Here is a 14,462-nt window from a genome sequence, read left to right on the forward strand (position 1 = left end):
AAGCTTTTTTAACGAAGGTCTCAACTTGCTTTGTCTTATGATTTATTTGGTAAGTCTTGCCTACTGAATTCATTTCCTTTTTTTGTTCCCATTCCTTCAAGACTTTACTGTTGAGAATCCCTGGGATGAGGAGTTGATTCTCAAACTTTTATCCGGGCTTTCTAAACCAGTGAGTTCCTATCCAAATACTTATGAATGGGCATGTAAGCTTCCAGCCATCAAGCCCAAGACTGAATTCCGCCTAGGTAAGAACCATACGGGTAATAAACCTTTAAACTCTTCTGCCTGTGGGAAGTTGATGCTGACTGGTGTGTGTGTGTTGTCTTTCTCCTCCTGTCACCTCCCCGCCCGTCCCGCCAGTAATGGGTTTCATCTATAGTTTCACCTGCAGTATTAAGATGAGAACATCTTGTTAAGGCATAACTTAGGATTTGATTGCTGCTGTGACTGTGACTATAAAGGGCAATTGGGCAGTTATCTATCAAAATTAAAAACGCATATGCTTTTAGACCCAGACACCCACTTTTAAGAATTTCTGCAGATAACACTTGCATACCTTCAAAGTGATGTGTGTGTAAAACAGCAGATAGGAAACAACATAGACAGCTGTAGGGCCTGCTTAAATAAATAATGGAGCGCGCATGCGTGCTCAGTCGTGTCCGACTCTCTGTGACCCCATGGCCTGCAGCCCACCAGGCTCCTCTGTCCATGGGATACTGGAGTAGGCTGCCATTTCCTTCTCCAGGGGATCTCCCCGACCCAGGACTCAAACCTCTTGCCTGCATTGGCAGGCGGATTCTTTACCCCTGAGCCAGCAGGGAAGCTATATTATCCTTTTAATGTCCACAGTATCTATAGTGATACCCCCTCTTTCATTTTTACTATTAGTGATATGTGTACTCCTTATTTTTTCTTAGCCTGGCAGAGGCTTGTCAGTTTTATTGATATTTTCAAAGAACCAACTTTTTTTTTTTTTTCACAGAATCAACTTTTGTTTTCACTAATTTTCTATATTGATTTTTACTTTTAAATTTCATTTATTTCTACTCTAATTCTTATTTCTTTTCTCTGCCTACTTTGGATTTAATGTGCTCTTCTTTTTCTAGATTTCTAAGGTGGAAACTATGATTATTGATTTTAGATCTTCTTTTCTAACATATAAATTCAGTGCAGTAAATTTCTAAGCACGCATTTCGTGCATCTCACAATTTCAGTAAATTATGTTTTCAGAGTGTGTTATTTTAGCTCCAAGTGTTTGAGGGCTCTCCAGCTCTCCTTCTGTTATTGATTACTAGTTTAATTCCATGAGTGTATGATTTCTTTTTTAATTGTATTTAATGACCCAGAACGTGGTCTTTATTGGTGACTATCCCATGCAAGCTTGAAAAGAATGTATATTTTGTTGTTAAATTATTTCGTAAATGCCTATTAGATCCAGTTGATTGGCGGTGCTGTCCGTGGCAGCCATGCCCTTACTGATTTTCTGCCTGTTGCTCTGCCAGTTGCTGACAGCGGTGTAGAAGCCTCCAGCTGTGACAGTGCAGTGATCTGCCCTCCTTGGAGGTCTGCCAATTCTTCATCACTATTGGGATGCTCTCCTTTTTGGCTCTTACTCTGATGCCTTCCAAACTCCTTATATGCCAGCTAGAAACCAGAAAGTGACTGTTTAATATTTAATTTTAAACATGTGAATTTTTTTTTTAATAATCTATTGCAACTTGATCTCTGTGGTCTTTCTCCCAAAATGAATAACTTCAATGTCACTAAAAAATATCAAAACAAATCCGGGTGATAGGCATTCTACAGCTTATCAGACAAGTGTTCCATAGAGCTGCCATGGCTGTCGGAAACAGAAAGTTAGGAACTGTCACAGCCCAGCAGAGACCCAGGAGACTTGAATGCATCCTAGAACATTAGGGGAAACTGGTGAAATCTCAGTCTGGAGTCTAGGTAACAGTGACCTACCAGTGTTGGTTCTTGTTTGCTACCAGTGTACCTTGGCTATGTAGAAGTTAACACTAGGGGAAACTGGATGCGGAAACAGAAACTCAACTATCTTTGCGACTTTTCTATCAATCAAAAACTGTTCTAATACAGAAGGTTTACTGCAATAAAAATTTTTTAATTACGTTAGAAATATCGGTACAATTATACTCTGTCCCTTTTATTCTGATATTAAAATGCTTGCGTTTTCCATAGGCAGATTAGAGCTTTATTCAGCACCTTGCAGATGATGTTCACGTGCTCTTTGATATCACAACAGTCTTGCCAACTAGGCAGCACGTATTTCCCCTTTAGACGTGAGAGCATCGCCTGCGCGGGGATGGGCCTGGGCCCGGCCATGCTGCCCTGGCCCCCCGTCGCCCCGTGGCAGACTGGCAAAACACTTCCTGAGGGAGCCGCACCACGCTTATCTATTACAGCAACTCAAGCACCAAGAACAATTTACAGATACTTCACTTTGATAGTTTTAGTGTTTTAAGCTTCTTTTTTTTCATTTTGACTTCTGTCTCTCTTCAGGTTCTTTGCTGGTCTATGTTGATCACTTTCTTGGAGAAGGGGCTTTCGCCCAAGTCTATGAAGTTACCCATGGAGATGTGAACAATAGCAAAAATAAGGAGAAATTTGCTTTGAAGGTAAATGATCTAAACACTATAGAAATGAATTTTAGAACTTGAGATTGCCAGTCTCTCTCTCTTTTTTTTTTTTTTTTAAAGATAATGGTGGTTTCAGGGACGTCCCTGATGGTCCAGAGGCTAAAATTCCCCACTCTCAACACAGTTCCAGTTCCAGTTCACTCACTCAGTCATGTCCAACTCTTTGCAACCCCAAGGACTGCAGCATGCCAGGCCTCCCGGTCCGTCACCAACTCCTGAAGCTTACTGAAACTCATGTCCATCGAGTCGGTGATACCATCCAACCATCTCATCCTTTCTCGTCCCCTTCTCCTCCCACCTTCAATCTTTCCCAGCATCAGATCTTTTCCAGTAAGTCAGCTCTTGGCATCAAGTGGCCAAATTATTGGAGCTTCAGCTTCAGCATCAGTCCTTTCAGTGAATATTGCAGGACTGATTTCCTTTAGGATGGACTGGTTGGATCTTCTTGCAGTCCAAGGGACTCTCAAGAGTCTTCTCTAACACCACAGTTCAGAAGCATCAGTTCTTTGGTGCTCAGCTTTCTTTATGGTCCAACACTCACATCCATACATGACTACTGGAAAAACCATAGCTTTGGCTAGACGGACCTTTATCGGTGAAGTAATGTCTCTGCTTATTAATACACTGTCTACGTTGGTCATAGTTATTTTTCCAAGGAGCAAGTGTCTTTTTTTTTTTTTTCCATTTATTTTTATTAGTTGGAGGCTAATTACTTTACAACATTGCAGTGGTTTTTGTCATACATTGAAATGAATTAGCCATGGATTTACATGTATTCCCCATCCCAGTCCCCCCTCCCACTTCCCTCTCCACCCGATCCCTCTGGGTCTTCCCAGTGCACCAGGCCCGAGCACTTGTCTCATGCATCCAACCTGGGCGATGATCTGTTTCACCCTAGATAATATACATGTTTCGATGCTGTTCTCTTGAAACATCCCACCCTCGCCTTCTCCCACAGAGTCCACAAGTCTGTTCTATACATCTGAGTCTCTTTTTCTGTTTTACATATAGGGTTATCATTACCATCTTTCTAAATTCCATATATATGTGTTAGTATACTGTAGTGGTCTTTATCTTTCTGGCTTACTTCACTCTGTATAATGAGCTCCAGTTTCATCCATCTCATTAGAACTGATTCAAATAGCAAGTGTCTTTTAATGTCATGGCTGCAGTCACCATCTGCAGTGATTTTGGAACCGAAGAAAATAAAGTCTGTCACTGTTTCCATTGTTTCCCCATCTATTTGCCACGAAGTGATGGGACCGGATGCCATGATCTTACTTTTTTGAATGTTGAGTTTTAAGCCAGTTTTTTCACTTTCAGCAAGAGGCTCTTCAGTTCGTCTTCGCTTTCTGCCATAAGGGTGATATCATCTGCATGTCTGAGGTTATTGACATTTCTCCCATCGATCTTGATTCCAGCTTGTGCTTCATCCAATCTGGCATTTCACATGATGAATTCTGCATATAAATTAAATAAGCAGGGTGACAACATATAGCCTTGACATACTCCTTTCCCAATTTGGAACCAGTCTGTTGTTCCATATCCAGTTCTAACTGTTGCTTCTTGACCTGCATACAGATTTCTCAGGAAGGCAGATCAGGTGGTCTTGTATTCCCATCTCTTGAAGAATTTTCCAGTTTGTTGTGATCCACACAGTCAAAGGCCTTGGTGTAGTCAATAAAGCAGAAGTAGATGTTTTTCTGGAACTCTTGCTTTTTCAATGACCCAGTGGATGTTGGCAATTTGATTTATGGTCCCTCTGCCTTTTCTAAATCCAGCTTGAACATCTGGAAATTCTCGGTTCACATCTTGTTGAAGCCTGGCTTAGAGAATTTTGAGCATTACTTTGCTAGCATGTGAGATAAGTGCAATTGTGTGGTAGCTTAAACATTTTTGGCATTGCCTTTGGGATTGAAATGAAAACTGACCTTTTCCAGTCCTGTGGCCACTGCTGAGTTTTCCAAATACCCTGGCATACTGAGTGCAGCACTTTCACAGCATCATCTTTTAGGATTTGAAATAGCTCACCTGGAATTCCGTCACCTCACTAGCTTTATTTGCCGTGATACTTCTTAAGGCTCACTTGACATTGCACTCCAGGTTGTCTGGTTCTAGGTGAGTGATCACAGCATCATGGTTATCTGGGTCATGAAGATCTTTTTTTTGTATATTTCTTCTGTGTATTCCTGCCACCTCTTCTTAATATCTTCTGCTTCTGTTAGGTCCATATCATTTCTGTCCTTTATTGTGCCCATCTTTGCATGAAATATTCCCTTGGTATCTCTAGTTTTCTTGAAGCAATCTCTATTCTTACCCATTCTATTGTTTCCCTCTGTTTCTTTGCATTGATCCCTGAGGAACGCTTTCTTATCTCCCCTTGCTATTCTTTAAAGCTCTGCATTCAAATGGATAAATCTTCCCTTTTTTGAAATCAAATCGCAACACAGGGTGCCTGCATTCAAGCCCTGGTCAGGGAACTGGACCCCACATGCCACAGCTAAGACCTTGCATGCTGAATCTAAGACCCAGCACAGCCAAATAAATATTAAAAGAAATAGTCTTTTAAAAAAAGATAGTCGTGGTTTCATTTAGATCTGTTGTCAGCACTTAGGAAACAAAACTATCCCACGGGGATTCAGAACTGCCTTGCCGCTACAATTATCTTGCAGCAATCCCCATACTACAGCAGCAATTCATAGCTTGTCATCACTTTTCCACCCCGTGCCCTTTCTTTTTTGGATGAAGTTGCTTTCTTGTGGTCATTTTCCAGAACATGAGCTGGATGTGAATGTTATATTACCTGCTTTGCAGGTCCAGAAGCCTGCCAACCTCTGGGAATTCTACATTGGGACCCAGCTGATGGAGAGACTGAAGCCAAGTATGCAACACATGTTTATCAAATTTTATTCGGCGCACCTGTTCCAGAATGGCAGCGTGTTAGTAGGAGACCTCTACAGTTACGGCACGTTGTTAGTAAGTGTGGTGTTTTGATGACACAAGCATGAAGTACCTTTTTTGCTTTGCACATCCCTTTTTGCACTTGAAGCTTTTATTGGAGTGGTGGGTGGGGCAAAGCTCTTGGTTTGAAATTTCATTAATCATGGGCAGCCAACTCAGAACATTCCACTGTCCATTGTTTCTAGAATGCCATTAATCTCTATAAAAATACCCCTGAAAAAGTGATGCCTCAGGCACTAGTCCTCACTTTTGCTATCAGAATGCTCTGCATGATCCAGCAAGTCCATGACTGTGAAATCATCCATGGAGACATCAAGCCAGACAATTTCATACTCGGAAACAGGCAAGTGTTGCACTTTGAACGGGTACTTCTCTGACCATCTCCCCCAGCAGCCTTTCATTTTCTGTGCTTACACAGCCTGGTGCTTATTTGTGTTTAACACAGATTTTTGGAACAAGACAGCAAAGATGATGACTTATCTGCCGGCTTGGTCCTGATTGACCTGGGTCAGAGTATAGACATGAAACTGTTTCCAAAAGGAACTACATTTACAGGAAAGTGTGAAACTTCTGGTTTCCAGTGTATTGAGATGCTCAGTAACAAGCCATGGAACTACCAGGTAGAGAACTAGAGTGATCTGAAAACATTTCCTGTATTACATTCACTGCAGTCTTGACATGAATTTGGGCATCCAGATGGTTTGAGCTGGTGTAGTTGTTTTCAGTTGTGGACACATCACACTTCGCGAGCTTGGGGTGCAGTTCAGAAACCACAGCTAGCCCCTGGGGGAGGGGAGGACGTCCACGGGATTGATGCTGTGCTGGCCTCTGTGATAGAATGAACAGCATGGTAGCCCAAGAAGAACAGAACTTCCCGAGATGCTCCGTCAGGAGGTGGTGGGTGATCTGCCATCTTTGGAAGCCTCCAGCAAAGCCTAGACGGCCACTCATAGGCATGTCAGTGTGAGGGCTGACACGTGGCTTCCAAAATTCTTTGAAATCCTGTGACTGTTTCCTATGATTTATTGTATTTGCTGCATAACTTGGACAGACATGATAATATACTCACGTGTAAATTACAATTTTAATCATTGATACATACCCATATTTTCATTTTCTTTTATTAAAAAACTTTATTTTGTATTGGAGCACAGATAATTAAGATGGTGATAGTTTCAGGTGGATGGCGAAGAGACTCAGCCATCCAGACGCCCCTCCCAGCAGGCTGCCCCTTAACGCTGAGCGGAGCTCCCTGTGCCGCACAGGGGGCCGCTTGATACCGTACTTCCTTTACAGATTGATTACTTTGGAGTTGCTGCAACCGTATACTGCATGCTTTTTGGCACTTACATGAAAGTGAAAAATGAAGGGGGCATCTGGAAGCCTGAAGGTCTTTTTAGAAGGTGGGTATTAGCACTGGTGCTACAGTGGAAAGGATAAATAGAGTAGAATGTTGCCTTCTGTCTGGTGGAAGATGGATCTTTGCCACGAGCATCCATGCCTCGGGAAGCAGGGTAACAGCACAGTCCTGGCCCTCCGTGCAGTGAGAAAGTTAAGCGATTCTGTTTCTCCATTCGTAACTTTTGTTCAATAAGGTGTGCATAGACATTTAATTGAACCTCCAATTTCTCTTAGTTACAGTAGAGTCAACATTTCCATTCTTGATGCATTAAGTTGGGTTTAAGTGAGTGAAGTCAGATGCAAGACTGGGTTGTCGTGCGTGTTGAAGGCTACACTGCATCCTTCTTTTACGGCTTTGTCTCACCAGGCTTCCTCACTTGGACATGTGGAATGAATTTTTTCACATAATGTTGAATATACCTGATTGTCATCATCTTCCATCTTTGGATTTGTTAAGGCAGAAGCTAAAGAAAATATTTCAAGAACACTATACCAGCAAGATCAAGACCCTGTGTAATAGGCTAATTATACTGCTCTTAGAATATAAGCGTTCTCGGAAATAAAATATGGACACTCCCTGGAGATCACCTTGTAAATACTTGCCCATTCACTCAGTACCTCGATGTCTACATTTATTATTATTGTAAATGTTTCTTAAAAATAAAAGCCCACAAAGTATATCCATGTGACATAGTTGTTACAGATATTTCAATAAAATACACAGCAGGATAAGGTCCCTGCCTCGCAGCTGATTTCACTGCCTTTGGGGTGGATGTGAGCATTTATGAGAACAGTCTGCAGAGGAACATTCTCTGAAAGCACTTTTAAAACTGACCTGTTTACTTTAAGCCAAAAAAGAGCCACGTCAGGTTTTCCCCCCAAATTTAAAGGTTTATATTTGTGTAAAATAAGCAAAATTTCCCCAAATATATCCAGCGGACTTCACGTTTTTATGAAAAAAATGTGCATGTCCTTTATATATTATAACTATATATATATATGTATATATGTGTCTGTGTGTGTATATATATATATGTATATTTGTATAGCTCCCCAAGTGACGCTAGTGGTAAAGAACCCGCCTACCAGTGCAGGAGACATAAGAGACAGGTTCCATCCCTGGGTCGGGAAGATTCCCTGGAGGAGGGCATGGCAACCCGCTGCAGTATTCTTGCCTGGAGAATCCCATGGACAGAGGAGCCTGGCAGGCTACAGTCTGTGGGGTCACACAGAATTGGACACAGCTGAAGTGATTAGCATGCATACATGTCCTTTGTCATATCTGTTCTTCATTCTATTCATGGGAAATAACACAGGGATAAATCTTAAGCGTCTGTTTTTTAAAAGTACCATGAAAAAGACTATCCCAGATCTTGAAAGTAGTCATACGTCATTAATTAGCTCTGAAATAACAGCAGCCAACATCACTCATTGACCAGCCCCTGCATTAGAAGGTGAAGTCTCAACCACTGAACCACCAGGGAAGTCCTGCAAATATGTTTTTATTTTAAAAATAATATAACCTACATGATTGATTAAACATATCCTCAAATCAGAAGGAAACCAACATTAGATTTACTCACAGTGTCAAAACAACTGAGCACTGATAAAGACAGAATTGTGGGTTTTCTTTCCTCTTGAAAATGTTTTCAGTGGAAACAAAACTGAAGCAGATAAGGATGCTGTTTTACTAAAGTGAGAGTGTCAGTCGCTCAGTCGTGTCCAACTCGGCAACCACATGGACTGTAGCCTGCCAGGCTCCTCTCTCCATGGGATTCTCCAGACAAGAATACTGGAGTGGGTTGCCATTCTGTTCTCCAAGGTATTTTCCGGACCCAGGGATCGAACCCAGGTCTCCGGCATTGCAGGCAGATTCTTTACCGTCTGAACCACCAGGGGAGCCCCCTGTTGTCCTAAACTCAGAGCTAACCGAGTCCATCTGTGAAAAACAGCTGTGGCGCCTTCTGGTCTTGGGCAGGGAGGACCCTTGGCCTCTGCGTCCAGCCCCTGTCACCATGTCCTGCCTCCCTGCCAGCCCATTTGCTGTTACTGAATCTTCAGCCCCATCACATCCAAGACACCCTCCATGTCCTTCACACCAACACCCTCAACCTGACCAGCATCATTTCAGCACTGCTGCCGCCCATCTGGTGCCCAATCTGTGCCAAGGGCTCCACTCACCACCTGCACAGTCAGCTACAGCCTTGTCCCCAGGGAGGAAGGCTCCATCGAAACGAAGTCATTTTATTAAATACGCACTTTAGGAAAGTAGATCGTTTTTGGTGGCTGGTGGTGGTAGTGATGGGTTTTGGGTTTTTTGTTTTTCTCCACTTCATGGTACAAACTGCAGCAGTTGTCTTCATTTCATTATAAATTAGTTGTCTGGAGCACACACACATACACGGCTTATCTGCACAAGGACAAAAGCTCTGCATCCAAAGGGCAACTGAGGGACTTCCCTGGTGGTCCAGTGGTTGACTTTGCCTTCCAGTGCAGGGGGTGAGGGTTCAATCGCTGGTCAGGGGCTAAGATGCCACAGGCCTTGGGGCCAAAAAAATCAAAGCGTACAAAACAGAAGTAACATTGTAACAAATACAATAAAGACTTTAAAAATGGTCCTTATCAAAAAAATCTTAAAGGAGATGGCAGGGGGCGGGGGGCAACTGAGATGGATGCCACAGACAGCAGTGTTGGAGGCAAAGAAACCTCCAACTCACCAATGGAGAGTCGAGTTCCCTGGGGACAGAGCTAGGTTCCATTTACCCCATGTCTTGAGTTAAGCAAGGGCCCAGCTCATCCTAAGTGCCCGGGTATGGGCTGGATTCACCAAGGTTCAGATTTAATAAGTACTTGGGCTTCCCTTGTAGCTCAGTCGGTAAAGAATCTGCCTGCAGTGCAGGAGACCCGGGTTCAATCCCTGGGTTGGGAAGGTCCCCTGGAAAAGGAAATGGCAACCCACTCCAGTATCCTTGCCTGGAAAATCTCATGGACAGAGGAGCCTGGTGGGCTGCAAGCCATGGGGTTGCAAAGAGTCAGGCATGACTGAGTGACTAACACTTAAGTTACACTTGGGTCAAGGTCTTTCCCATTCATTCCCGCTCCCTACTGCTGCCACCTGCTCCACATTCCCAGTGCCAGCTGAGAACAATTCTGGTTACCCCAGAGACTCAGATTCCTGCTACCAGTGCCTCTTCGCTTTGGATTATATCTGTGTCTAAGGCAACAGTTCCAAAAGGTACTTTTTCCTAAGATGCACCCAAGAAACCACAAGTGTGGCCCAGGCATATCAGAAATAAGCGCTCAGAGATGGTTGAGCATCGGCATGATACGTAAACACACCTGCAACGCTGTTCCTCCACACCTTCTCCATCTCTGGTCCCAGCAGTGTCCTTGGTCCTCCTTTTCCCTCATCAAGTCAGTCCATCTGCCCCATTGGTTCTATTCTGAATGGTTCAGATGAACCCATTTCTGGATCGGTCCGGCTGCAGGCAGGCTAAGCTCCAGTAACAGAGAAACCACACGAGGCAGCTTCGAGAAGACAAAGGTGATCTGGGGTGGGCAATCCTGTGCTAATGCTGACCCTGCCGTGCTGGACAGAGGCTCCCAGGATGTTCCGGTGGTTGCCATTTCCCAGACATCGTTCCCAGGGGCAAGACCTGCGAGCTGTGGACCCCAGCTGAGCTCACAGACCAGACACAATCAAGTTGGCTGTGTCTCTCGCCAGGGAGCTGAGAAATGATGTGCCCAGCTGGGAGCCCAGGTGCCAAAATGTGGGGGTGACTAGTCCCCTAAAAGGCAGAAGAAAGACCTGGAGGAAAGTGGCCACAGTGGCCACCACTCCTGCCCCTGTCCCCTGCCTTACACTGTAGGCAGCTGCCAGGGCGGGATGGTGCCTCGCTGGCTGCTGCAAGAAAGTGGTAACCCGATCCTAGGCGTCTGACCCTGAGACCTGCTTTCCTCCTGTGGTGGTGGTGATGGTTGGGTCCTTTCTGACTCTTTCGAGTCCATTCCTCCTGTTGGGCTCACTCTTGGAAAAAGTTACATAACAAAGTTTCCTCCACTATTAATACTGAACATGTGGAACACGCATAGGTCCATGAGCAGGTGAATAAATCAAGAGACACAGATGGCATGGAACACTCCACAGCATTCTGTGTGTTATTTGTGTCTGCACTTCAACATGAAACAACTATTAGTAGGTGAAAAAAGCAAGACGTTGAAGTAAACATGATAAACGTCATGACATCCCATTTAGGATAAAAGATGCAATGATACAGGGACTTCCCTGCTGGTCCAGCAGCTAGAACTTCTCGCTCCCAGTGCCGGGGCCCAGGTGCAATCCCTGGTCAAGGAACTTAGAGCCTGCGTGCTGCACCTGAGACCAGGCACAGCCTAAGTGAATACATATAAATTTGTAAGATGCAAGGATGTATTAACACACATGACATCCACGGCTGTAAACGGGTAGGTTTAGCTCCAGAAAGATAAGCCCACCTTCAGCGGTTCCCCTGGAAAGTGTGTCAGGTGTGGGTGGGAGGACGGGAGGGGGGCTGAGGGTACGGGGGAGGGGAGGGGACGCTTAGGGAGCTGGGATGGACATGCGCACACTGCTCTATTTAAAATGGATGAGCAGCGAGAACCGGCTGTGCGGCACGGGGGACTCTGCTCCACATTATGTGGCAGCCTGGATGGGAGGGGCGTCTGGGGGAGAGTGGATCCATGTGTATGGATGGCTGAGGCCCTTCACTGTTCACCTGAGACTCTCAAACACTGTTAATCGGCTACACCCCAACACAAAATAAAAACTTTATAACATACAAAAGAGCTTTTTGTATAAAAAGCTTTGTATAAAAGCTTCTGGCTTTTTGCTATATTTCTGTATTGAATGTTTTACAATGACTGCATCATTCCTAAATAATTAAAAACAGAAATGGCCAGCATATTTTCAAATTTAAAAAATTAAGTTGCCACTAAGTCCATTTAGCTTAATCCTTTACATAATGATAAATGTTAAATATACAAAGAAATAAGAGGGGTCTGCATGGATGGCAGGACTCCACAAATCCCAACAGATGGGTCAGTGAGGCCCCCATCTCCTGGGAATTGTGGCGGTGATGGAATTCCAAGTACCAACGCTGAACACCAGCTTTCTGGGTTTTAACCCAGAAGGTTAAACGCCATCTGGAGCACACAGTCAGCACTCCAACCACCGTCCTCCTCCCCAGTCCACACAGTCTGGGAGGGAGGTACCATCTGCCCCAGATTTGCAGGTGAGGATGCGGGGCCCAGAGAGTTTAGGTGGCATGGTCAGTGGGGAGCCAGGCAGGAAACCAGTCCAGCCCGAGTCCTGGCCCTGAAGCCTTCACTTTGCACCAGGTCACCCTCAGAACAAGGGAAGGTCCCTCCCAGGCCAGGCTCAGCTGCCACCCTGACGTTCAGAGGCCTGAGGTCAGGAAGCCGCACTCCTCGCCGGCCAATCCCCTTGCTCAGGACAGGGCCAGTGACAAGGAGCAGAGGAACCAGGAGTCCTGCCCTGCCGCCTCTGGAGAGGATTCACTTACTCAGGACGCAGTTGTGGCCAGCAGTAGTCAGCCTCACAGAGAGAAAACAGAATGGTGGCCAGCGGGGGCTTGGGGAGGGGGTGTGAGGAAGTCACTGCTTCACGGTACAGCTTCCTTCGGGGCGATCAGAAGTTCTGCAGGTCTGTCGTACAACGACATGAACATACTTAGAACTCCTGAGCTGTGCACTTAGAAATGGTCATGATGGTAAACTTCATGTTGTCTGTTTTACCACAATTAAAAACGTTTTAAATACAATGAAAAATGTTAGTCGTTCAGTCATGTCTGACTCTTTCCGACTCCATCTGCAGCCCAGCAGTCTCCTCTGTCCACGGGATTCTCCAGGCAAGAACACTGGAGTGGGTTGCCATTTCCTCCTCCAGGGGATCTTCTCGACCCAGGGATCAAACTCAAGTCTCCTGCTTGGCAGGCGGATTCTTTACCATCTGAGCCACCAGGGAAGCCCTCTAAATAAAATAAATCCTTTTAATTTCCCAGAAGGAGGAGGTCACTGTATTGAGAGATTTGAAATGGGAATGTGGCCTCAGGGAGCAACTGACTCAAAATCTTGCTATAACTGTAATTTAATTCAAGAAATTTTGAGAGCCTCCCTTGAAAAAGAAGCAATTGTGACAGAATTTGATCTTCACATTCACATTGTTCTTCATTTCGAATAAACACTGGATCTAAAAGCTACCATACTAGGACGTGTTCCTTTAGCATATTTCGGTATTTTAAATTCATTCATGTAACACCATAGCACAGTATTCATTTAGTAAAATAGCAAAGTATCATATAAAAATAAAGAAAATCTTTTATATATCCATCAAAAGGACTTACGTGTATGAGCAATGCCCTCTACCAACTCCTTATAGATTTTCCTCTCCTTACTTCTATGATCAGCTCTAAGCATGACCCCAGTGGGACCACACAGAGCTGACGACTCAGGACCGGCAGGGCAATTCACAATCTTATCAAGACACAGATGGGATCCTGGGCTGAGAAAGTAACCTCTAGGTAGGAAATGCGAACAGTGACGATAGCTTATCTTGGTTTCCAGTCGTGGACGTTTCCAGGCTCGGGATCAGGCACTGTTACCAAAATTGGGCTTCTTGGGTGAGAAGTTCAGAGTCTCCTCCAAGGAAGGGTCTTTACCCTCTGGAGCTATTTCAGACTCAAACATCTGCTGCAACAAAGTGTCCACCGTCTTGTACTCTGGAAGGAAGGAGAAAGGGCACATGGAATCTGACTGTGGGGGGAGGCGGGGAGCACCCAGCCCCTCAGAGCCGGGCTTTCCCGAAGGAGGACCTGGAGCCCATCCCAAGGAGCTCCCAACCCCCTCGGAGGCTCCGGAGACCAAGGCGTAGGTCCCCCTTAAAGGAGGCAGGAGGACCACCTCGGAGGTGGCATACCCATCCCACTCCTCCCATCTATGCTGTGCTGTGTTTAATTGCACGGTGTCCCCGCCAAAGCCCCAGCTGGAATTCAGACAGGTGTGGGTTCACTCAATGTTGTTTAGTTGCTAAGTGTTATCAACTCTTTGTGACCTCTGGACTGCAGCCCACCAGGCTCCTCTGTCCATGGGATTTCCCAGGCAATAATACGGGAGCAGGTTGCCATTTTCTTCTCCAGGGGATCTGCCCGACCCAGGGATCAAACCCACATCTCTTGCATTGGCAGGTGGGTTCTTCACTGCTGAGCCACCAGGGAAGCCCTCTTGGGTTTACTCAGTCAATCCATAACTCACTGCAAATCAGTAAAGGAATTAAACAGCTGATGTTAACAACCCCGTGTCCCAGACACATTGTGAGGCCCTGGGAATACAGTTCAGTTCACATCAGTCTCTCAGTCATGTCTGACTCTTTGCAACCCCATGGATGGC

The 14,462-nt window shown here is 45.0% G+C and overlaps 2 protein-coding genes across 2 annotated transcripts in view; one reads left to right on the forward strand and one right to left on the reverse strand.

Moving 5' to 3' along the window:
* BUB1 (BUB1 mitotic checkpoint serine/threonine kinase) overlaps positions 1-7,708 on the forward strand; it is a 32,565-nt gene extending 24,857 nt beyond the window's left edge. The window contains exons 19-25 of the mRNA XM_070474072.1: positions 102-245; positions 2,521-2,636; positions 5,472-5,633; positions 5,804-5,961; positions 6,064-6,238; positions 6,915-7,021; positions 7,387-7,708. Of these exons, the coding sequence (XP_070330173.1) occupies positions 102-245; positions 2,521-2,636; positions 5,472-5,633; positions 5,804-5,961; positions 6,064-6,238; positions 6,915-7,021; positions 7,387-7,582 (1,058 nt within the window). The 3' untranslated portion in view covers positions 7,583-7,708. The remainder of the gene's footprint in view (positions 1-101; positions 246-2,520; positions 2,637-5,471; positions 5,634-5,803; positions 5,962-6,063; positions 6,239-6,914; positions 7,022-7,386) is intronic.
* A 5,668-nt stretch (positions 7,709-13,376) lies between these two features.
* Positions 13,377-14,462, reverse strand: part of LOC110126907 (two pore channel protein 2-like) — a 50,920-nt gene continuing 49,834 nt past the window's right edge. Inside the window, exon 19 of the mRNA XM_020876831.2 lies at positions 13,377-13,795. Coding sequence (XP_020732490.2) covers positions 13,665-13,795 — 131 coding nt within the window. The 3' untranslated portion in view covers positions 13,377-13,664. The remainder of the gene's footprint in view (positions 13,796-14,462) is intronic.

This window comes from Odocoileus virginianus, chromosome 2 (assembly GCF_023699985.2).
Source record: "Odocoileus virginianus isolate 20LAN1187 ecotype Illinois chromosome 2, Ovbor_1.2, whole genome shotgun sequence".
Classification (NCBI taxonomy): domain Eukaryota; kingdom Metazoa; phylum Chordata; class Mammalia; order Artiodactyla; family Cervidae; genus Odocoileus; species Odocoileus virginianus.